The sequence below is a fragment of the Stylophora pistillata genome, chromosome 2 (genome assembly GCF_964205215.1).
Source record: "Stylophora pistillata chromosome 2, jaStyPist1.2, whole genome shotgun sequence".
NCBI lineage: Eukaryota > Metazoa > Cnidaria > Anthozoa > Scleractinia > Pocilloporidae > Stylophora > Stylophora pistillata.
Window position 1 is genome coordinate 54,448,553 of NC_142520.1, and position 24,473 is coordinate 54,473,025.

Here is a 24,473-nt window from a genome sequence, read left to right on the forward strand (position 1 = left end):
TGAACCTTACTAAGGTGGGGAAGGGAATTTGAACTGGAAGGGTCAAGTCTTTCCAGTGGAATAATGGTGGTTTATCTTTTAATATGGAGGCACTTAAAGTGAATGGCTCAAAAGAGAGGTTCTGCAACTGAAGGTATAGGTTTTGAAGCTTGAATAGTCAAATCAATCGCTGGTAAATAAGTAGAAAGTCACGGTCGCTGATCTTGCCTTTTACTAAAGATGCGACAATCAAATGAGGGCCTCCTCGGGAAGATGACTTTCACGGCTAACGGTTGATATTGTGGCCATTTTATACGGCTAATGCTAAAATTCTCTTCCTAATCACTACTATCCCCATCGACAGTTTTTCACCAAGTGTTCGCCTTAAAGGGTCGCTGCAACTAAAGGGGGAAGGGGAGGGTAGGAGAGGAAATATTTAGGGGGGAGGGGTGCACTTACTTACTTTCGCTGTCAATAAACTATCAATTGTACATTCGATAAATCTCCGTATAAAATTTCTTATCTTCCCTCCCCGTTCCCGCACGTCTCCCATACCCAGTCAACGGCGTGGCTGTGATCACGGGTGCTGTCTAAAACAGCTGCAGATATTCTTGGATTCTTTTTATCGGAAACTTAGAATAAGTATTAACAAAGCTGCATTGAGGGGAGTGCTAGGAGAAAAGAAACGCTAGTATCCCTAAATCGTGTCATATAAAGCAAATTTGTTAGATATTTCTGTGATTTGTGAGCACTAACCGCTCTAGCTGGGTTTACAAGATGCGTATACAAGCACAGCAAGTATTTAGGAAATAAGTCTACTTCACCAACAAAATGTTTCAAACCTTCACTTTAAACATTGAAATTTATTTACAAATGCTTTATCCCTGTTTATGGAAACAAAAATATTTCGCGTGAATGGTTCAAGTTGCGTGTTTTCAAATTGACCATCCACCTCGTCCACCGTCCATCTCCAGTCTAAACCGAAATTAAAATTTTTTTCTGGTGCTTTCAGTAACATAACGAAATCATTTTTCCGTGAATTGTCTTATCTTGATGATTCTCTGTTTTCAGAGAATTATATGCACCGTGACAACTACTTAACTTATCGAGAGAGACTACTTCCGAAAAGAATACTTTTAAACTTCTGGAAGACTTTGTTTCTCCTTTCGCCCAACGGCAAACATTTTAAGACATCTTAACTCGGCCGGATTTTTTTTTACAGAGATCTGGGCCGAGTATAATAACTGTGCAGATACCCTGTCTTTTAACCTGTAAAAACAGCAAACACAACAGAACGATTAGAAAGCAAATGAGAATAAACTGCATCAAATGCCGTTTCAACCTAGCGGGCGATTAACCGTCAATTAGTGCTGGAAAGAAGTTTATGAAAACCACCCACCTCATCACGTATGTTAAATAAGCAAAGAAAGAGAATGGATAGGAAAATGGAGAAAAAGCCTTGACGTTAAAGCCTGAATTTGCTTTCAGCTAAGAGTTAAGAGGAAGATTTATAATTCTATGTAACATTTAAACGAAATACACTGTTATGAAACTAAGCCCAAAATTACTAACTGTGCTGTAATGAGCTGTACCTTGAGCGGGTTGAAGGCTGACATAGTGCACCTCATGAATATGTCCCAGTACAAGTGCTTTGCTTTCGTCAACTGGACAATGTGGCGTAATCATTACATCATTGCTATGGGGTACACTGCTGACCACACGAATGCACGTTTCATAGCAGTTTGCTGCGGCGCACAGAATCACGTGATCACCCCAAGCGCCATCTTGTTCCATGTGTGTTAAGTATTCAGTCCATGTTTGATGTCCATGGACAAAGTGAAACAGATCTGTTCCATTCGGCTGCAAGAAAATCATTTCAAGAAACAAAGTTAAAGAGGATTGTTGATCGGAACTTGAGCGCGTGGAGTACAAGTCATGGAGTAATTTTTTTAAGAATGGTATGAGGCGACCGTTAATTAGCAATTTATTGTGGAACAACAAGGATTCGGAAACAGCAGAAAAACAACAGGAAAGATCCATTATTAAGAGAATAACTGGAATTCTGTTTAGTGTTATCTGATGGATATTTAAGGGTGGCATTTTTTAAACCGAAATATTAAATGACTAAAACCGTAAAAGTCTGCTACTTCGGAGGCCACATTAGTAAGAAATGGATTCAATTGTAACCAACATCATTGTGCAGCTTCTTGAATTATAAAATTATGCCGTGAACACTGTGATATGTTCTGGTGGTGTTGACCCGTTTTCACACTTAACCTTAAAAAGAACAGCAAGCAAAAAACTCTGTTTGACATATTAACATCAACTTACTAGTTTTGGGTTACTTCTGAGGTACTGAACCAAGGTTTGTCTTAATGTGCCATGTGTAATTTTGATTCCTTTAACAATTTCCAGTTGTTCTGACAAGGCATAGAACATGCAATTTCCTAATCCTTGATTGTCAGATATCGTGAAGCCCTTGTCTGATGCAGTAGTCCTCAGCCCCAATGATAGATCTGTTCTGCTCTTGACTTTGCTTGCGTCAAGTTGCATCTGCTGAAGTTCCCGGATGATTCGGTCAAGAGAACCTAGAAGGGACAAAAAGTTTTTTTAATCTAACAGCATGAAAGAAACGAAACAATTCCCCATCTTTACAGAGAAGTTTAGGGGTAAAAAGGAAAAAAGGGCTTCAACCACTAAACAACCAGTGTATTGTCCCGCTACTAAGCCTGGAAATGATAAATTGTGCCTTTTCATTTGCAAACGAATATACTAAAAGTAAAGAGAGTTTACAAGGTTTACACTCTGACATATTTGCATAACTGTAAAAAGAACCCCAGCGCCGGTTGTTTAAACAAAGTTCACTGAGCCGTTTTTTGACAAAACCGCGTTTTAAACTATATAAATTTGTGGTAGGACATTTATTTGATAAAAACCGCGGTTAGGGTTAGACCTCGCATAAATGAAGGATTAATCGCATTAATATATGATTGCTTCATTATTGTGTCGGAAAACGACTTCATTCTGAATAGCCGGTACAAATACACGTTTTGATAGAAACAGCATTTAAACTTGGGCTTCGTTTCGGGAAAAATCAAAGGAAACTGTGAATGAGTCGTGGACACATCGCGTTGGAATGAGTTTTGAAGATAATTAAATTCCAATGGGTAACTCCCTGACACAGTTGAAACTACTTGGTATTACTTTGAACTGCTGGGATGATGTTGGGTGAATGGTCAGAATTCACATTTTAGCTATCGTTCAGTACAAAATACAGACTGTAAACCGGGTACGAAATCCAGACTGGGTGCAAAATGCAGAGTGCAGACTGTAGACTGGGTACAGAATGCAGACTGGAAATTTTGAAAACTGTTACTTCGTCTGATACGTGATAACAAATGCCATGTTACAACTTACTGAGTGTCACGCAATCGCCTCTTAGCAATCACTTTCACGATCATTTGCACTATTTTGGAATATTCCTTGCCCGTTTCCTCGCATATTTCCTTTTTTCTTTTTTATAAAGTGGCCACCAAATTTCGTTTTTAAAAAAGCGGCCACAATCGTTCTCAAATAGAATTTCAAGCCTTCGTATTGTCTTCTCATTTCGCGCGCGAGATGTCAGTACTGAAAAAAAAAAAAAAAAAAAAAGACAGCTTTTGTATGTGGTGCAAACTCTCCACCTTTTAAACCGATATGTGTATATTTTCATTTTGTTGACAAAAATGTGGACTTAGACCAAAACTGTTCCTTCGACTTGATATATTTTTAACGTTCAAGGGTGTACACACAATGATTTTTATAAATTAATGTTTGCGTAGTTACCAAACAGATGAGAGGTAAAACCATCAAAAACTTAAACAATTGGCCAGTCACGAAAACAACGCCTCGCTTTCCCCTATAAAAATTCGCCGGTTACTCATTTTAGCGATATATGACGGCTCGCAGTGAGAAGAATGAAGGCTTGAAATTGTATTTAAGAACGATTGTTGCCTGGACGCTTTGTCAAAAACAAAATACCCGGGAACGGCGAGGAATATTCCACAATAATGCAAATGATGGCGAAAGATGATCGCGGAAAAGCAATTGCATTAAGCGTCTTCACTAATAGTTACACCTTTAGTCTTTCAAAGAGCTTTGACGTCTCAGTTAGCACATGCGCTAACTGCGACGAGTATTTTAATCAAAATCGAAACTCCTTCGAAGAAAGGTCCAGTTAAATTTTAAAGTCGCAGCATTCCTTCGGAAATGTAATAGAGGTGTTCCCGTATAATTTCGGAAAGTCGTTATTATTATCGATTTGTTTACATCTGAGTGAGTGACACATTTGCATATTCTGCCCCATTCTAATAGTCGTTTGTACGCTTCGCCACCCACGACTAAAAAAGAACAAAAAAAAAAAGCCCCAAGTCTTCCTGTTTTACGCAATTTATGTTTGCTTTCTGGTGAAATGGAATAAAAACTTTAATTGACTAAAACAAAAATTACACCAAGCCATCCGCCCAGATCAGAAAGTAGAAGAAAATCAAACTAGTGTATACATATCTTTGGATCATAACCGGAGAAAGTAGAGGTACAAAAATAACATATGTCTCTTCCGCAGTGCAAAATATTATCACAAGTGCCATTTTCAAAAAGCGTAGCTGGCCTGAAGTTGAAAGAAAAGAAAAGGAGAAATATTGGATCTTCTTCAAACCTGTATGTTACTCTTTGGGGATGCCAATTGCCATGTATTATAAATATTTTGTTACTCACTTGGAGTCAGTAATGAATCAACTGTTAGTTGTTCGGTTGGCGTATCGACATCTTCGCCTTCCTGAGTTCTGAATCTTGGGTCTTGTCTTTTGGAAGCTAAAAAGATAGAAAGAAACCTTTTTTCAATATCACACCAATCAATAAGAGGATAAAACCACTGATTACTATTCAGGTTCAACATATTTTTTTATCTGTAGTGTCCCAGCTTTCCCTGACGCTTTATAAGGGACTGAAAGCTGAGTCGTCCCCAAAAACACTTTTTGAAGGATATTCAAAATATTCTCACCACGAACAATGTCCCACATCTTCTCCACAAGAATGTCACACTGTTTCTCCCAGTTGAACTTCTCTTCATAGGAACTCCTCAGTTGCTGAATCTCATGGAGGCGGTCTGATCTTTCCTTCTCTCGGACACCAGCAATTGCCTTTGCCCACTCTTTGGGGTCCTCAGAATCCACCACAAATGATTTCCCTGCTGGTACAGTGCACAATGCTTCACCAAATCCTGAGTTGCCACTGACAAGAATGGGAAGACCAGCAGACAAAGCTTCTAATGCTGTCAGGCCGAAACCTTCCGTTCTGGAGGGCATCATGCAGAGATCAACTTCACAAAATGTTTCTTTCAATTCCTCTTTACTCTGCACGAACTTCCTCACAGTCAGCTGCCTTTTATCAATTCCACTTTTCAGTAAATTCGCTGCAGCGTCATCCTGTTTATTGTCAGCTGCACCCACGAAAATCAGATGGTAAGATCTGTCTTTCAGTTCAACTATTGCTCTGGCAGAGATATCGTAGCCCTTCAGGCTGAAGTCTTCCGGATCACCACGGCCAAACGTTAGAACCTTAAACTTGTCCATGTCAACTGCAGCTTGCCTTACATCAGAAAACTCACTGAACGTGCTCGGCGTCAGTTGAATTATATCTTGGTGCTTCTCGCATGAGCGCAGGTAGGAAGAGTAAGCCTTTGTCAACTTTGGTCCAACTGCTACCACAGCATCTGCCAACTTACACAACTCCACTTCAGTTCTGTTCTTCTCATTTCCTTTAGAAATGGCCTCAGGATAGTCTTTGTACATTCCAAGTTCTTCAGGTGCAGTGTGCACTACCTGTATCCACCTACACTGGTGCGATTCTCTAATAAATTGCGCTTGTTTACCAAGCTTTGCTCCATGACCCAGTACTATGTCAATGGCCAGATCTCTCGGTGGGGCACTCAGCCAGTCAAGGGGGTCGGCATAACCCGGGCGTCTTTGTGCCTCTCTCAAGGATACATTGTGACTCGTTGCCATTCTCCTCTCTTCTTCAGAACAGGCAGACTGTGGAGCAAGGAGAGTGACGTCCACTTGCGGATGTTTGGCCAACAGAATGGCAAGCTGTCTGTTTATGGTGGACAAGCCTCCCATTGATGAACTCCACTCACTGCTCAGGAGAGTTACCTTCAGTGCCGTGTCAGACATCATTGGGTTAACTCCAGCTGCTGCACCCTGTGATTTGGCGGTGACATTTGAAGACCACGACCCCTGGGCGAAAAAGAAGAGGTCATATAAGATTCTATCACTTCTATAGCAACATGAATTTTGGGTATGCTCCTACTCATTTATAATGATAAATTCATTGCCATGGCATGACCCAGAAGTATAACCTATGAAAATAATTTCAACTTGAAAAGAAATGTCTTACTTATCTTTGAAATTGGAGGCAAACTAACCATGATAACGTCGTGCACGCTGATTACAATCTATTTAGGATTCTCAAATGAAGAGAATTAAGGAGAGCGATAGAAAATTTGAATCAGAGAAGGAAACAAATTACAACGACTGGTAATACCTGGCTCGTTCTTTTCACGAACCACTTTTCCAGCCCGCAGAAAGGACGTACTTCATCCCAAAGTTCTCTGGTACAGATAGCTGCTTCGCCTTCATTTGCATCAATGAGATGGAAGCAGTTCTCGTGTGTGCAAGTGGTTTTTATGTGGTCTGAGCATGCTCGACGTGGTTCTTCTGTCCCTTGATGGCAGTAAGGACATGCAACACACAGCCTGTACTGCAGACCCCTCAGGTATGGCAGTTCTAGTGACAAATTCTGTAGGGTGTCTTCGATAAATTTACGCACAACAGTTGCTAGTTCAGCTGTGTTCTGTCCTACAACCAGATGAGTTTGTTTCTTTTGTCTCAAGATTACCTTCACAAATCCTGTTTGACAAATGAGGACAAAATCATGAATATCTTCCCCAATGATGAAACATGCTCCATTTTGGTACAGAATGGGTTGACTCGTGGGCCATTTCTTAGCACACCAACGAATGGATCGTGAGACAAGCTGTAAGAAGAGACCATGGGGAACAAAGCCATGGACAAACAGGAGATATAATGGACAGGGATCCGTTGATGACGGCTTCATTTCAAATAGTCTGTCAGGTGGACGCCTCAGTTGAGCTGGTACAAAGTACTTCACATCAGTTGGGGAAACTGAGAACTTAGCAATCAAACCAAATCGCTCCATCATGTCTAAGATGTCTTCTTTGACGATTGCCTGTCCAATAAAGCTGGAGAACACATGATCAACATGTTCCATGCTGAGGATGCCACTTCCTTCAAGTTCCTGCCAGTACTTAGCATGTAGAGAATTCTATAAAATATATAAAAATGAACAATTCAACATTAGGAAAGGCCACTTAATGTTCTTTGAATTTTTTCCTCGTACATGTACAAAAACTAAAAAAAGTTTATTTCTATCAATGCATCAAAATGGTGGGAAATTAAATCCCTAACGAGAAAATTTGTATCTTAGCTGATAAGAGGTGTATACTAGTTGTTTAATCACCACCACAGAGGCCGATAGCCCAATTCCGAATTACCCTTGGCCTCATTTTCAAAACGAATCCTGGTACTCATCTCTCCATATGATAATAAGTTTTCATTCACATGCAAATTAAACTCATTTTCCCAAGAATGGTCGAGCGCAAGGCCTCGTTTTGAAAACGAGGCCAAGAGTAATTCGGAAAATGGCTATTAGTGCAGGAAAAAGAAGTATTCACTTCTTTGAAAACAATTAGCGAATCAATGCAAGTCTCTTGTAAGCTATGACCTGAAAAGCTGCAAAAGGTACATGACTGAAATAATTTGTGGTCCACAATTGAAAAGATTTTAGAGTCACACTCTTAGTTTTCTGTTAGTCTTAATTGTTGAACAACATTCTCCAAGTAAGGTAGCCTTTCTCAAAACAGAAATTTATTTTCTACCTGTTTATTGAAAGGTGGTATTGTTATCAGCTGTTTAAACAGATCAATCAACCACTGAGCCTTCAGTACAACTGTGCTGCGGTGCTTGATTATCATCCCCAGGCCATGGTAAAAACTGATCATGGAGTCAAACTCTTTTACATCTTCCATGAAACACTTTTTCCTTGCATAGTGCTCAAGTTGTTGCAGATTTCTGTGATAAATCTGTTTAGCCACCAAAGCTTCAATCACTTTTTCAAACAGAAACCACCTAGAAAGCAACAAAATACCTACAATGTATTATATAGCATAAAATTGGGTCTTAAATTCAGTCAGACATGCATGCTAGTGTTTAAAGTCCTCAAGTGCTAACACATGAATTGCCTCATACTATCTGCAACTAAAACAGACATGATTATTTTTAGCAACATACAAAGTCAATTCCAAGAACTGTGCCTAACTAATCCCGGTTAGCTCAATGGATAAAGCGCTGGACTGTTGTGCGGGAGATCGAGGGTTCGAGCCCCCCCCCACCCCGTCTTAAATAATTGAGAAGAATTTGCTACCTTTCTATAACATCAAGAAATAGTTAGATATTCTAGTCTTCTCAGATAGGGACAAATAAATGGAGTTCCCATCTCCTGTTGGGTTAGGGGTAGGACACGTTAATTTCCCACGCTTGAGATTACTGTGTGATGGATGTCCTCCCCTGGGGTGGGATGGGTGGGTTTACCGGGCCCGCAGTAATTGGTGCAAGCTGTTGCGGTGTCCCTGCCAGTCGGCGAAGCTAAATAAATCATAAATCATAATTAAATCATAAATCAAAATCAATCACATCTTCTTATCTTTTAGAATTATAACATTGTCATAATGACCCAAATTTAAATTTTGTTTGTCTGCACTGAAGCAACTGCTGTGTATTTGTACAATCTATAGTTTTGGGTCATTCCACAGTATTTTGCATGTCACGGAGGGGACAATTCAGACGAGAATATCATGGATAGCTCCTCAGCTTAATATAATTCAGTTCACTGACGACTTCTGATGGATAGAGCAGCTAATGATTGTTTAAATCAAACTATTTCCAAACGACTTCTTCCACATTTGGGGGGAATTAGTCATTTATTTAGATTGTCACGGAGGGGACCAGAGAAACTATGAAAACTGAAAGTTAAAATTTAATCTCAGATTTCTGTGAATGTATAACGGCAGCAACAATAATAAAGTACATAGTTTATTTAGATGTTAATTATCAATAAAACTGCCTTAAATGGAAAAGGCCTTCGTCCTCTCTTACATTGTACAGGAACAGTATGTGCTCGTGGTTATCGTCACGGAGGGGACTGTCACGGAGGAGACCTTTTGTCCAATAGGCAGCAGTGATCAATTTGAACCAATTTGAACCAATTTTCCAGCCTTAATATGAGTTTACAGCCCCAGTTTAGATATTCTTTAAAGCTTGACCACATCAAAAAGGTTGGCTGTTGTACGTGTCGTCAAGCCTTTAAAGACATTTAATTTATGGCTGGAAAGTTGTGTCATGCTGTTTGTTCATATGATACAACACATTTCTTAAAAAAACCTTCATGCTTTTTCATTTTTTAGTTTTTATTTGGAAACTTTAGGTTCATGTAAAGTACTCAAGATAACACCAATGGTTCAATGGTGCATACAAAAACATATACAACATTTTTAAAACTTACATGTATAACTAAAAATGTAAGCAACTCAGATATTTCAAGGTTTTGTGTCTCTGTCTCTCTCTCTTAATAAAAAGGCTTAAACTGCATTGTAGACTGCAAATATGCATGCATGCATGCATGATGTGAAAGATGTAAATATAATAATTATATAAGCTGAATATTGAACAAAAGTGCCACAGATTCAGAGGTGGTAACAACTTACAAGTTTTAATACTTGTATATGTACAGTTGTACAACTAACTGTTGACAATATTCCAGTTCATACTAAAGTAGTCTAAAATCCAGTACACTCTAAGGGAATAAACCTCCAAAAAGCTCAAATCTCATTTTCATAAATGCTGAAAAAGACAGACAGTTATCATAGGCTTTCTTGTGCTCAGAATTAGTCCTGCTTTTTGAAAAACAGGTGCACTTTCTCAACTTCACCTTGCACTGAAAATGTAAATGGGCGATTGCCTTCCAGCATTACAGGACCATAAAAAATACAACTGCAATGTACCCTGTCCATGTCATCTCATCTTGGCCAGTGATAGGTGGCAGAGCTTATGCTGTGTTAGACCTTGAATTCTACAAAGCCATCTTCCACAGAAATCACCCGGCCAAAGTAAAAAGTTGTAACATAGTCTACAGCAAAGTACATCCCCACCTCCACCCCCTTAGATGGTACTGGGCTGAGATGTTGGACATGGAGATCATGAATAATGGGTTTCCTTACATCCACCATGTCCTTTTTAAGGACAAGAGGACAGGAAAGAGCAAGGGCTCTTGCAAACATGCAAACATGCAAACAAACACACCACAATCATAATCTGTTTCTTGTTGCTGTATATCATTAGAACTGTTTACATGAAAGGACCAGTCCCCTGGACTAGGCTGATTATCTGCCACAAGCAATGCACTCCACATCTTACAGACAGCTCTTTGGTGGGTGGGCTTGACAAAACTGCCAGCTGCACTCATATAGAAAAAGTGTTTTTTGTTCTTGATGAATTGAAGGGGAAAAAAGACAAGAATGATCAACATGAAATTTCGGTCTCAATCTTTCTTTTTAACCATCTCATAATTTTCATCATTTTCTTTCAATCTTTCTCTGTATTTCTTTGTCCTCTCTTTAGAACTCATTTCAGCTCTAAAGCAACTGCCAGTGCTGTGGTGATCATGCTCAGAGCCTACAATCCCAGAATCCTTTACTTTTTGTTCATGTATTAGTTATGAAATGTGCAACTCTTTCTTTGACTGTAAAAATGTTCTACTCACATCCACTTTTGACGTAAATTAACTTGAATCTTAAACTCAATAGTTAAATTTCTCTTTTAAGTGAGAGTATAGTTTGTTGCATTGCATTTATCTTCAGTGACAGTTAATTTTTCCTCATTAGTGATGTCCCCTCTGTGACAGCAATGTCCCCTCTGTGACAGAAAAGTCCCCTCTGTGACAAAACTTCCCCTCCGTGACATTTTTATCTTTTTAAAGTAATTAAAAGGAAAAAGAAGAGGGAGAAACTCTTTACCACTTTTCAGTTTGTCAGCCCATACTTCAATAATTAACAGAAGTTTCTGCAGTTATCCCCATTTATTTTAGAAAGATCATAATTTTTGTGGGTATTTTTGTCACGGAGGGGACAATTCAATGTTGGACAAAGCATTACATCTCTTCCGCACAAAGCCAAGAAACAAATTTAATAATACAGTACTCCTCACCTGGAGTACTGTAGTCCGCTTTTATTGCTTGGAATAAATAAAACACTGAGCTCTAAACTTGAGTCAGTCAATAAGTACGCACTCAAAACTTTGCTTAATCTCGGCAATAATGTTGATTACAATACAATGTTAGCTCAAAGCAACATGAAAACTCTAGAACATAGGCGATTTTATATTTCCTTGGTTTTACTTTTTAAATGTATGAAATGGAACGGTCCCGAATATATTAAAAACTTTTTTCAATTGCGGGAATCTAGATATAGTTTAAGGAATAAAGGTGTAAATCTAGTGCAACCAGGGTATAATAATAGATCGTATCATAATTCCTTTACATATAAAGCTAGTCACCTTTGGAACAGTTTACCTAGAGAAATTAAAACAGCATCTACCCTCAGCGATTTTTGTAGTAAACTTAAGAATTTCGATTTTAGCACTCTAGGACCAATCTGTAAATGTAATACATGTAGTTGACTTTTATTGTACGTACACATACATTGTCATTCTTATTCATATTCATCTACTGCAATATCTTTCACCGAACATAATGTTTAGACTCTTTTAGCTATCAATATTAATCACCTACAATTTTACAATTATCACTCGTACTCTAAACTTATTTATTTTTACCTATAAAGTTTTAAGTACGTCTAATAATATACCTTTAATTATAGTTAATTTATAGTCTACCGTTTTATACATGAGCCTCTGGCTCGGGCAATTGGGCAACCATGCCTCACGCTAGACAATAAACTTTGATTGATTGATTGATTGATTGATAACATAGAAAGTCTGGGTAAACAACTTAATATCCTGACAGTTATTATTAGATTTCTTCTCAAGACAGATCTACAATATTTATTTAGTGTATGTCCCCTCCATGACAGCTTTTTTGGTATCAAGATTAATTTATGATAATTTATGACACAAAATTACAGTGCTGACATCTCAAAAGTATCATTTTATACAAATTTGGCATTTAACCAGTACAGAAATAGAGCTTAATAGTCCTTTTAGTCAATTTTATTTCTTAAAGCTTTATGTCCAAAATACTGTGGAATTACCCTTTCGCAAATTTTGATGTACCCACAATTTAATCTAGGGGTGGAAGGATATTTTTTAGTACTTACCTGCACATATAATTATGCTAAATATACTGTGTACCATTTAAAAACGTTCGCATGGCTGATTTGAGGGGGAAAAAAATCGATTTTGAAGTGCATGAACTGGGGTTTTTCCGCATAAATTGTGTTTTTTACTTACCTCACTGGTATCTTCTCTCCCATATAAGGCTCTTGCTTCAACACCTTCAGGATTGTGTTCTGTAATTCATTTATACCGTCTACTTTTCCTTCTTGCTCTACAGGATATAATATTTGGAGAAGGAATTCAAAGCATAATGCAACACAGAAACATGCATTCTACAGTGAGCATAGTATGATAGCATAGACTTGTATAATTGCAGAGATTTTATGGATGACAACTTAGCTAAAATGACAATCTCTTTAGATCCCCACATTTTAGCTCTTCTGTTCCCTATAATTATTCCATACTCTGAAATTAATGGCTCCATCAGCAAAAATTAATTGGACTCTATATGATGCTGCCAGTATATTCAGAATATAGAGTAGCTGGAAGCTTAAAGCAGAGTGCAGGTATAAAAAAAAAAAAGAACAACAACTCTGATTTTTTTTTTCACTACAAGTCCTAACTCATTCAGCCATGGTAGTATCTTTTAATACCTCTACAACTCCCACTAAAATGTTCTGTGTCTCTATCCAATTGCAATTAAATTTATAATGAAGCATGACAAGGCTCCTGAATTGTAACAATGTAAGTCAGATAATAATTATTGTATGCTCAATGCTTGTCAACTATCTGCCAAATGGGCTTGCACTTTTGGTTACAAAAATTGCTAAAAATCAAGTGTTCTTGAAATTCACCCAAAGACAAGCTATTATACAATTATAAAGTCAACAATTACTGCAAGTAACCTATGGTTATGGATACAAAATGAAATCATTTATCTTACCTGTTTTATCATTCGGGACAGTGCCCGGTCCAATACTATGTATTGGACTGGCAATGAAGCATTTTGATTGGTTGATTTTAGTTATTAGCCCTCTGACTGCCCGAGTCGTGTAATAACATCATTTATCTTACCTGTTTTATCTTTTCCAATCTGCTTTTTAATCTTATGGATAAATTTTTTCATCAAATTAGGACTCTGAGTGTTGTCAATGCAGAATAAGGGTTTGACCACATGCTTCTCATATTCCATACCAGAAATTCTCTTCTGAATTTGTTTCTTTATTACTGCAATGTCTTCAACTGGTTTGTCAGCATGTGTGCCAACAATGAACACTGGGGGGTGGAGGTAGGGCAGCTTGTGTTGTGCATCATCATCTGTGTCATCGGTTGCCAGGGCAACACTATGTACTGTAGCCAGCCATGACAGCAAATTCTCCATGTTTGTTTCATTGTTAGGATTTTCCAACTTCACATCATTACACCCTTGCCTCATACTGGGCTCAGCTGGGGCATCCAAAGGCTTGCTGAGATTGTGCACCAATATGTATAGTGCCCGCTGTGATAGGAAGATAGGATGGCTGGCATAGTACAAGTGCTGCCCTGCAAAGTCCCACACGTCCATTGTAACATAGGATTCTTCTGTGAGTAAGGCACTTTTGATGGTATTGCCTTTGGCATACTTTAACCACTGATTAACATGCTTAACAGTATCAGGCGGTTGAGAAACATCAATCATCACATCAGGCTCAGCTTGCATGTTTTCATCTTTACATTCAGTAGAATGTTCATTGCCATTGTTTGGCAGAATATCTGTGAAACCTTCATCCTCCTCAACCTGAATGGAGAATTAAATGAAACATTATGTTCACTTAAGTGTATATAATTATGTAATCAAACTTGACATTATGGACAGGCTGCTAAATGATAAAACATTATGATCACCTCAGTCTAGAATAATTCTAAGGGGGCAAGTTTCTAATAAACTGTTGGACTGCTTTAGTGAGAGGGGTATAACAAGATAACTTGGTTTACCGACTGAGTTGAACTTATAAATTGGCTACTGTATAGAGTTCTGAAACCGACATCTCAAGTGTAAGAGCCCTTAGAGAGAGGTAAACTTAGATTAAGACATAAAAGAACAAATCCTCCAACCCTGGAGCTAGTCAACTCAGACGAAGAAATGTTTGAGATGCAATGAATATATGAAGATCACATATTTTTGAACTGCAGTATTACATACATATGATGCATGATCCTCGCAGTAGATAGCGCTATTTAAGCAATAGCGAAAATCAGACCTGAAAAAAATCAGGCCTGTACGGGACTCAAACCACTGACCTCTGCGATACTAGTGCAGCGCTCTAAATAGCCCTATCTACTGCAAGGATCGTGCATCATGCGTATGTAATACCGCAGTTCAAAAAAAATATATGATCTTCATATATTCATTGTATCTCATTTATCACTTTCACGGGTTTATTACGAATCAACTTAACGGCCTGCTCACAGTTGGCTTGTTAGCTCAATTGGTAGAGCGCTGCACTAGTATCGCAGAGGTCAGTGGTTCGAGTCCCGTACAGGCCTGATTTTTTTCAGGTCTGATTTTCACTATTGCTTAAATAGCGCTATCTACTGCGAGGATCGTGCATCATCCGGAAGAAATGTTTGTTGACACTGAAGTTACATATTAAGCATTAGCATATATAACATACATTCATTGAGGCTCCTCTGTAAGGATTTTATAGCCAAAATGTAACAAAAGTTATCAAAAAATTATATCAGAGAATAAAAAATAATCACGACTGAAAATTTAAAATTTTAGGTGATTGGAGAAAAAAATCTCAAATTTCCTTTCAAGTTGACTGAAGATGCCACTGAAAAAGCAATTCACAAATGGAAAAATCAAAAGATGCCCCATCATTTTTATGGTAAAAGTTTTGCATGTACGCCTTCATTTAAGATGTTTAAATAAAAATTACTTGTAGATCTTTAATTCTTTTCTAGACTCATCTAAACACTTGTGAAAACATCCAAAGAAACAGACTCTTTCAGGCACATGCTGGATGTAAGAAATTTAAAATTTTTCATAAAAAGAATTTTGAAAAATATCAAGTTTAAATCTTACTCATTCCCTTAAAAAAATATTTTCTCATGAGGCTACTTTGCACTCCCTTCTCTTCTTCCTTCCTTTCTTCCTTCCTAAAACAAAAAGAGTTCTACAGACATAGGACTGGTGTAAAATTCTCAACACTTTACAAAACTCTCAAACCTGCTTTGACTTGAAAATATCTCCAACTTCATCTTTTAATTTCAGTTTTCCTCCATCAATTGTATCTTTCTTTAAAATTGTCTTTCGAGAAATATCTGCTCCACACATTCTGTCTGCCACAATCTTTGCTACATCTTTTGAAGATTCCAATAGTCCTGGCTTACTCTCCCTGGTCAACTGCCAGTTCTTGACAGCTTGGTCAACATCAATTTCACATTTTGAAGGATCCACTTCAATCCCCTCAGTACTCTGTTCTTTAGGGTCAAATGGGAGGCCTAAAAGACTCTTCTTCAGACTGGTTTTACCTGCGCGATCCTGACCAACCAGTATAAGACGCCCACGGTAAACTTTTACATATCCATCTTTTAAAGCCTCTTCATAAGCCGACTGTGCTTTGCTTTCTTTTGCTCTTTTAGAGTCTAATTTTTAAAAAAAAAAAGTTGTCATGATTGAGCCAAAGGAAAAAGTCTAATCAGAGGAAGTTGTAATTTATTTTTATAAATAAGAAACCTAAACAAACAGCAATTTTTGTTTTAATAAGTTATAAAAGAATCTGCAACAAGCTTAGAAGTAGGTAAGTAAATTTAATGATATGTCTACTAGGTATAAATTTAAAAACTATAATTGTATAGATACATAGAAAAGTCATTGCATTGCTGGGTTTGGTAAACATAAACACAATGACTATTTTAAACTAACTCAAAGAAATGAAACAGTAAAGAGTTTGATTAAAATGTGAGTGATCAAACTAAACAAAGGCAATAACTGATGTCAATTCTGCCAAATGGTGTTTGGAAAACAGAAAGAAAAATCATATATTCCCAAAACGTAACAATTGATACATTCTAAAAAATATTACAAGGCAAGCATAAATTATGGTGTAACAATTATCAAAATTACTCCTGACCAGACAAGACAAAAGTTTTATTCCCAATAACCTAAACTCTCGTTTTAAAATCATTTCAGTCCATAAATTCTGTATGATATAAGCTAAATGTTGTTGTACACTTAATAACTTCCAATAAGATAAAACAAAAATTACAGTCACAACTATTCCCAGATGAGAAATGATTTGTAATAACCTTAATCTCCCTTAATTAAAATCAAATACATATAAAGTACAAATTACAACCGCAATTCCTACAACTGTGAAATGATTTGCAATAAACTTCTTAAATTCCAATCAACTAGAAAGCAAAAATTACAACTTACAATAATCCCTTACTGTAAAATGATTTGTAATAAACTTTATCCCTCCTCAATTCCCTATCAAATTATAGTACACTGTAGTTCAACTTAAATTTCAATGTCAGCCAAGTTGTTAAAATAAACCTTTCAAAATATAACCAAACCTTCCAGTACAAATGTCATGTATTTCTAAAGTGATGCAAACTTTGTTCAATCATACAGTATAACTGTAAAAGCATTACTTCATATTCTTCTCAGGATTTATTATAAAACTATTGTCAGCTGCCTGTAATTATGAGTAACAAGCACCATAACCACTTGCAAGTCAACCATTAGAACCAATTTAGTAAATGCACATGTTACAACATTGATGTGAGGAGGAATTTCCTTTACTCACCTGGGACATCTGATGATACATAGTCAAACTTATCCATTAGCTCCATAACACTTCTCATTCCTTCAACTGTAAAAGGATTGCCATGCACATGCAAATATTTGAGTTTCTTCAGCTGTTTTATAGCTGGACTCAACACAGTCAACTGGTTGTAACTCAGCACCTGTCCCTCCAGCCCCACCATCTCCCCAATACCATCAGGGATGGTGTTTAGATTGTTAAATGAGATGTCCAGCCATCTGAGTTTCTTCAGCTGTTTTATAGCTGGACTCAACACAGTCAACTGGTTGTGACTCAGCCCCAGTCCCCTCAGCTCCACCATCTCCCCAATACCATCAGGGATGGTGGTTAGATTGTTATATGAGATGTCCAGCTCTCTGAGTTTTTTCAGCTGAGTCAAACTTGTAGGGAATATGGACAGCTGGTTACTTCTAACATGAAGTACCATAAGATTGTTTAGCTTTCCGAGATTTTCAGGTATTGTTGTAAGTTTATTCCGTGACAGGTCAAGTTCCTCCAACTCAGTCAATTCAAACAAAGCTGCAGGCAATTCATGCAAACTTTCCCCAGTGAGATCTAAACTCTCTCCGCTCATCTTTTCTCTTAACTCTTCTTTAGAAAGAAATTCCATTTCATTCATGGGAAACTGTCACAACAAAAATAAAAGCTGTCATTAAAGGTGAGTAACTTAAACTAACTTGCTTTGGCATTATAACCATTGAACCAAAAATGGAAAAAATGAGGTTTGTAATTTAACTTCTACTAAACCAAACTAATGAGTTATATTTTATTCCTCTAAGTACAATCTTTGGAAGCCATCCACCCTTCAGTGTTCTTTTAAACACTCTGAGTAAACACTGCTTATTTGTAAAAAGCTCTAGTTATTTATTTTCATGTCAGACATTTTGACTTTACTCTCACTGTATAATTTTTTTGTCAAAAATAAACAACTGCTTGCGTTATACATGTTAACAACAAGGCTATTACGAACAAGAAAATACTTGAATTGTAAAACAGAGTTCTCCCGACTCTTTAAAAACAACATGAAGATTACCTTTATTGTAAAGGTTAATATCTAACAAGAAAGAAATCATTAGTGCTAATCTATGGTTGGTTATGTTTTGATGTGATGACCTTAAACAGTTGTAATATAAACCAAAACATGAATGATTTCCAAGCTGAAAATATTCAAACCAAGTGGCTATTTCCAGACCTGTTATTTCATTTTATCCTCTGTAAGTTGTTTTCATTTGCAATTGACACAGAAAATTACTCAGAAGATGGTTTCTTTTTTTTTAAGAGTTTGTCACCCAGTAAGATGCTTTTGAGACAACAATTTTCAATTTATGATACATCTTGCATGAGATCTAGGTCAGCAACAGTTGTCGTACACATTATGTCGTGTAATGATGTGGTTGATGCAATAAACAATTTAATTGAAAAAAGTAACGAAAACTGATAATAATTTTTCGTTTATGTTTAAAGAATAACTAAAAATGGGAACCAGCTTCACAAAGGTACATGATGAACTTCCTTGGAAGCCTCTTAGTTTGAGGAGAGAACTACATACATTAAGCCAATTTTACAAAATAGCCAAGAATCTTGCTCCACATTATTCAACTTAGCTATTCCCTAAACTGTCAAGTGGATATGCATATTTTTGTCTTAAATCAAAAGAAAACTTCACTCAATTTCCTTGTAGAGTTCTACATTTCAAAAGTCTTTTTTTTCCATCCATTATCACTGGCTAGAATTGTCTGGACCTAGTTGTCCCAATCTCTGTATCTCTTCCCACTTTGAGATCAAACCTGGTAAATTCTCTTTCTGAATACTGACACTAAGTTATATGATTGTTCTGTTACATGGCATGCATCTGTTGATCACACCTACCTCAGACTGGGTTCCTATTTTCTTTGAGAATATCTCTTGAAAATTAATAGCTGTGCATCACCTATGTATTTCCCAGTGCAGTTTTGAATCTGAATTAGTGAAATACTCTTTCTTGTTTTTCTAAGGTACACTGAGCTCAACGTGATGTCCTAATTCTACCTCTGCTACAAACATTCTAGGTGAAGCATGGTCACTGAGCAGTGATGCATCAGGAAACTAAATTTGTATTGTATGGTATTCAGTCTGTAAATTACAATGTCAACTGTGGTTTTTTTCACAAAGTACAAAGTTTGATAATTAATACTAATGGCTTCTCAGAGGCCATTATTTGATTGTTTAAATAATAAACCCCTCTAGCTTTGTAGGTTTAACTCATTGTTATTGCCAATGAAGGGTTGTTTGTGTGTCTGTTTGTCTGTGTCCCTGAATAAATTGGATAAAACTTGTAATATTGTAATCCCCTCCTTAGGCCTAGGTGATTTTGGGGAAAACAATGAAAAATGTGCTTAAATAAAAAAAAAAATAATAAATTCAACATTCACTGGAAATATTTCATTTACCATGTCAAGTATACACACTTTAGTATGTTGATTGAAAGCTCTCAACCAAACAGGTTTTTCATAGTATGTCCAAAGTATAATAATCAAACTTATTGAATACAAACGGGGAAGCGTTTGTTGCTTTCGCAAACAAGAAACGTACAACAGGCCAAATACTGGAATCAAAATTTTTTGGCTTGAAATGCACATTCAAGTATGCTGTAGTTTCTACATCTTACCAAAAAAGCTTGTTAATGAATAAAAAATGAGTGAGTTCGAAAGTTTCTAAGAATTTGACTTGTACTTTTTCACTTGTCAATTACCGAAGCAGAAAGCGAGCAAGTATCAAATACGTGACATAACATAACTGCCTGTAGATCATATAATCATGCCTACACTTGGTTACTTAACAGACCTTGGCGGTTTCGAGTACATTTCTAACTTCTATCAGTTAAAATTAAAATGAAGTACAATCCAGGGAACCATGGAAAAATTTTGCTATCAGTTTAAACACTCTCATTACTTGTTGTGAATACTAATCGATGCTTAACAACTACTAGACAGATAACGATTAGAGCTAATTGACGTCAACACGATCAGAAACAGTTTCTCTGCTGCATTCCAGTTCCAATAATATCCCGTTAAAAACGCTATCATAACTTAAAATCACTGTTTTCCTCTTGTTGTTGCTTGGAGTTTCTACTTGAACTCGTCTGTTACAGAACATTGACTGATTCCTGCAAGATCGTATGACGAAAGTGCTCTGCATTTGACGAGCGTCGTTAAAGTACGAACAATGGATCAGAACCCAGCAAACTTAGAATACAAAGGGAAAGAAAGAGTATTGGAGATACCAGAGAATTAGATTAATCTTACGGGAAATGACGGCAAAAACACTTGAGGGGAAATATTACATCAGTTCGATCGGGCGGAGAGTCCGAGTTAATTCTCAGCTGAATTATCTTTGTTCGCGTTTCAGGAGTCTAGCGAGGCTACAGTTTACACAAATGGGCTAAATTCATAACTGTGTTGAACATAATACTTACTTCTCAGCAAAGTGAACAACAACTGCGGCGGCGAATTATGACGAAATCAAAGAGAGATTGTGAACAATCTAGCTGTTCGGCTACAAGTAGACACTCCCTGATTGACAACTTAGGTTTGATTTACATCACAATGCTTCTCACATGTCACGCGACCAGGTAGACTACTACAGGGGATGGGGGAGTGCTTGTCTCTTCGCTTCGTCGGCGGACTAGTATAGTGAAGTAGTTAATTGATGTTTCAGAAGGTATCAAAGTAATATTTGATGAATGGAAACTGATCGATCTTAAAAAGTGATAAAAACTTATCCGATCGTTTGCATTTCACCTCAACAAAGGGATGTTGGGTGTGTTCTGCGGAAAAAATGGCAAGAAAACGTGACTGAAAGTTTGGAACTGTTAGACTGAACCACAGAAAAGACAATACACAGCAAGTGAGGTAGGTTTACATTTATCTTGAGCCTTAACAAAGACATTCGTCGATATAAGTTTACGATATTACGACTCTTCAACATTCTCCCATACATTTCTTTATATTTCGAATAAACGACCAGACACGCCGCTTCATCATCGTTTCATCATCATCGTCTATTCATAATAAAGCAGGTGTAGGGATAGGCAAGACATTACGTCTTGATGTGGACCTGCACCAATTAAATTATCAATTAATAAAAACCTAAATAGTGAATAAATCGAGAATGGGTATGTAAATAATGACCGTGAGTTGAAAGAAATATTAATAACGATACAGAGTAAATATTAAAAGTATCTAAAGTCAACAGTTTTGTTGGAAACACTACAGGAAGCTTGTGTGAGCCCCGGCTGTGATTTAATCAGCTCGGTTACTCTTGGCAATCTTAGATACTTTTTTATGGTAGAGATAAAAACTCGAGTGGGTTTTACTGCATAGTCCACCTTTAATGCTAGGCACAGTAGCGTCATTAAGAAGCTTTAGTAGAGTAGTATTTACTGATGCAAGACCTTTTGGTGCCCGTGCCCTTCAACGTCCGCGACCATTTAGAAAGGCCACTGGGCTGTTTACCTCGATCTGTTGGCTGGGGAAGATGACTGATTACCGAGGGAGAGAGGGTGAGAAGCTCTTTATTACTCCACCAGGACAAGGAAGAGAGATCCAAGAATCGTTTCTTTCATTTTCCAATGTTTTCAAGAGGTAAAAATGATTACAATGGTCTTAGCGACTCATTTCTACAGAAACGAATCCTATACTTTTCAGTCTTTTCTTTATTTCATTTACATGAATCAAGTTTATTCCCTTAAGGTACGCATGATAAGAAAAACACATAATAAGAAACCATCGAAATTTCCTTCAAGAATCAGGCTATAAAACAAAGGACTACGGGTTCGAGAATCAACTGTCACGAGTGGAAATCAACAAGGAACAATATGATGGTTTGTGGAAACCTACTTGTCGCCCAAAACTTAGACAGATAGATCGCTTAGTGAGTAATACTTTGCAGTCGTAAAACTGAATTGCGTATTTTACAGCCAACATTGGTTAAAATATAAAGCTAAATAAAATAATATAAATGTAAATGCCTAATATAATAAATAAATCTAGAATAGGTATGAAAATCTAAAATTAAAGTCGACTTTCTTTGAAACTTTAGGAGCCATTGTGCGCACCCTGGGACATAGCATAAAAGAAAGAGCGTCGAAAACGTATGCGCGAACGTGGCAAATTATATATCTCTCGACGCCTTAAATTAGAACTACATTTTTTTCCTTGATGGCAGAAGATGGTATAACTTCTGTTTGGGATTGTTAACAATGGAATCGAAGAAATGACAACAGAGTTCTATGCGTCTATCATACAACGTAAGCAGGCCCAGACTGTCAAGGCTTTCCCAATATGACATTTCAGGTAAAATTATAGCTCATCTTAATGTGCGAAGCATTTTGCACAAGATGAATCATGTTCGACTATTATTTAGTGACAAGAAATTCGACATTTTTAATTTTTCTGAAACATGCCTTAGCCCATCTATAAAGGATTCTGACAGAAGTAGATATTACTGGCTATTCAGTACTGAGAAATGACCCAACGGTTAAAAGAGGCGGCGGCACGGCAATTTACGTACGCGATGGGATTCCCTACAAACTTAGAACGGATTTGACTACTGAAAATATTGAAACATTATGGATTGAAGTACATCGACTCAAGTGCAAGAAATTGTTTATTGCCTGTGTATATAGGCCACCTGACGTCTGTTCTGAGACATTCTTCGATGCACTAAATGACTCACTCACTCTCGAAACTGCCAGCGGGATCGGAAATTGTCGTTTTGGGGGATTTCAATATCGACTATTTAGCTGTAAAAGACGACTCTGCAGACGTGTAGCTTGTAATACGAGATCTGGACGCACTGCAACACGTTTGAACCTAAGTTAAGTTAATACTTTGCTTAACGCAACACACGTATTCATTGGTGTAAGTATTCTAGGATCTCAAAGTTATTTCTTTCGTTGTGTTATTTTTAAAAGCTTATAATATAATTTTGAGAAAGTTGAGTGACAATATTTCCACGTCGGAAAGAATCAGTAAAATGTGGTTCTCGGCTATTTACCACCCAATCTACCAAGAACTCGCACTATTATATTGTTGAATAACTATGTTGTTTTGATCTTAAATACGTTATCAATTAAAATTCCAGTGTTTTTTACGTTACGTTATAGAGACGAAAGACTCAATCCCATGATCGAAAATAAGAATATCAAACATCATGATGCTTAGATATCTACCAATAATTTGCGCAAAGTAAATAGGACTAGGGAAAAAGGTAAGTGTCGAACGCCATCGTAAGAGCTTTCCGTCGTCACTGCTTAAAGTCCCTATAGTGTAGATGTTTAGTGTACATTTTTGTTCAGTGTACAGTATGTAAAAATAAATGCCACGCCTATAAGGCTGATATCTAAATAAACCTTAGGCTGGAGTTAAGTAAATAAATACGTTAATTAGATTGAACATGACGGTGACGGTTTTAAATCATATTTTAATTGAATTAAAATCATCCATTCACAATAAGGCGAATTAGAAACTCCCTAAAAAACTCTAATACGGAATGATGAATAACGAGAAAAAAATGATAGGAATAATAATGACCATTATTAGTATACTTCCACATAGTGGCTCTTCGCTACTAATATAAAAACTAACTATATGCCTAATACTCACAATAAATCAAAATTGATAAAATAGTGAATAATAAAAACTATACTAGATTAGTTAACACAAAACCCGCACACGTGTTCTGTACTCTTTGAAGGCGTTTGGTCTGGTACTCTGGGAGAGGACTAAACACAACGTTGCAATAATTCAGTTTAGAGAGTATAAGACTTTCCACCAGTAGTTTTCTTATGTGGTATGGTGCGAAGTTTTTTAGTTTCCGTAGTACTGCTAAAGCACCGTAACACGATGACAACAGACTCGTTATGTGTTCTTGCCATGTTAGTTCTTGATCCAGATAAACTCCCAAAAGTGTCATCGCAGTATACATCTGCAGAAAAACCACTTAAAGAGTGTGCGCGCGCCAATTGTCTTGTAGAGGGAAGCATCCATTTTGTTTTTTCTGAATTCAACGCCAGATTGGACGATTCAGAGTAACTGCTCAGGCCTCTTATTGTCTGATTAGCATCCTTTATGCACGCCTCTATTTCATGCGGCTTCGAGTGGTGAAGCAACGTGGTATCATCCCCATATTGAAAGCATTTACAACTTAACTTTTTCTGGAGGTCTGCTACATAGAT

The 24,473-nt window shown here is 37.1% G+C and overlaps 1 protein-coding gene across 1 annotated transcript; it reads right to left on the reverse strand.

The window, feature by feature from the left end:
* Positions 1-822: 822 nt before the first annotated feature.
* Positions 823-21,295, reverse strand: LOC148740411 (uncharacterized). The gene is made up of 12 exons (XM_088750652.1): positions 20,712-21,295; positions 17,240-17,882; positions 15,655-16,073; positions 13,518-14,220; positions 12,618-12,714; positions 7,976-8,225; positions 6,562-7,362; positions 5,021-6,254; positions 4,735-4,830; positions 2,311-2,567; positions 1,572-1,839; positions 823-1,248 (listed from the first exon to the last, which is right to left on the reverse strand). Exons 2-12 carry the CDS (start codon positions 17,874-17,876, stop codon positions 1,244-1,246), a joined length of 4,767 nt encoding a protein of 1,588 aa, XP_088606778.1. The 5' UTR covers positions 17,877-17,882; positions 20,712-21,295; the 3' UTR covers positions 823-1,243.
* Between the last annotated feature and the right edge of the window lie 3,178 nt (positions 21,296-24,473).

Excerpts from the sequence above, each read along its gene's own strand:
- LOC148740411 (XM_088750652.1), bottom strand. The coding sequence starts at position 17,876 with ATGAATGAAATGGAATTTCTTTCTAAAGAAGAGTTAAGAGAAAAGATG. Across the intron at positions 8,226-12,617 it reads GGAGAGAAGATACCAGTGAG|GTGGTTTCTGTTTGAAAAAG; the intron begins GTAAGTAAAAAA and ends GTTGCTTTCTAG. Across the intron at positions 7,363-7,975 it reads TACCACCTTTCAATAAACAG|AATTCTCTACATGCTAAGTA; the intron begins GTAGAAAATAAA and ends TATATTTTATAG.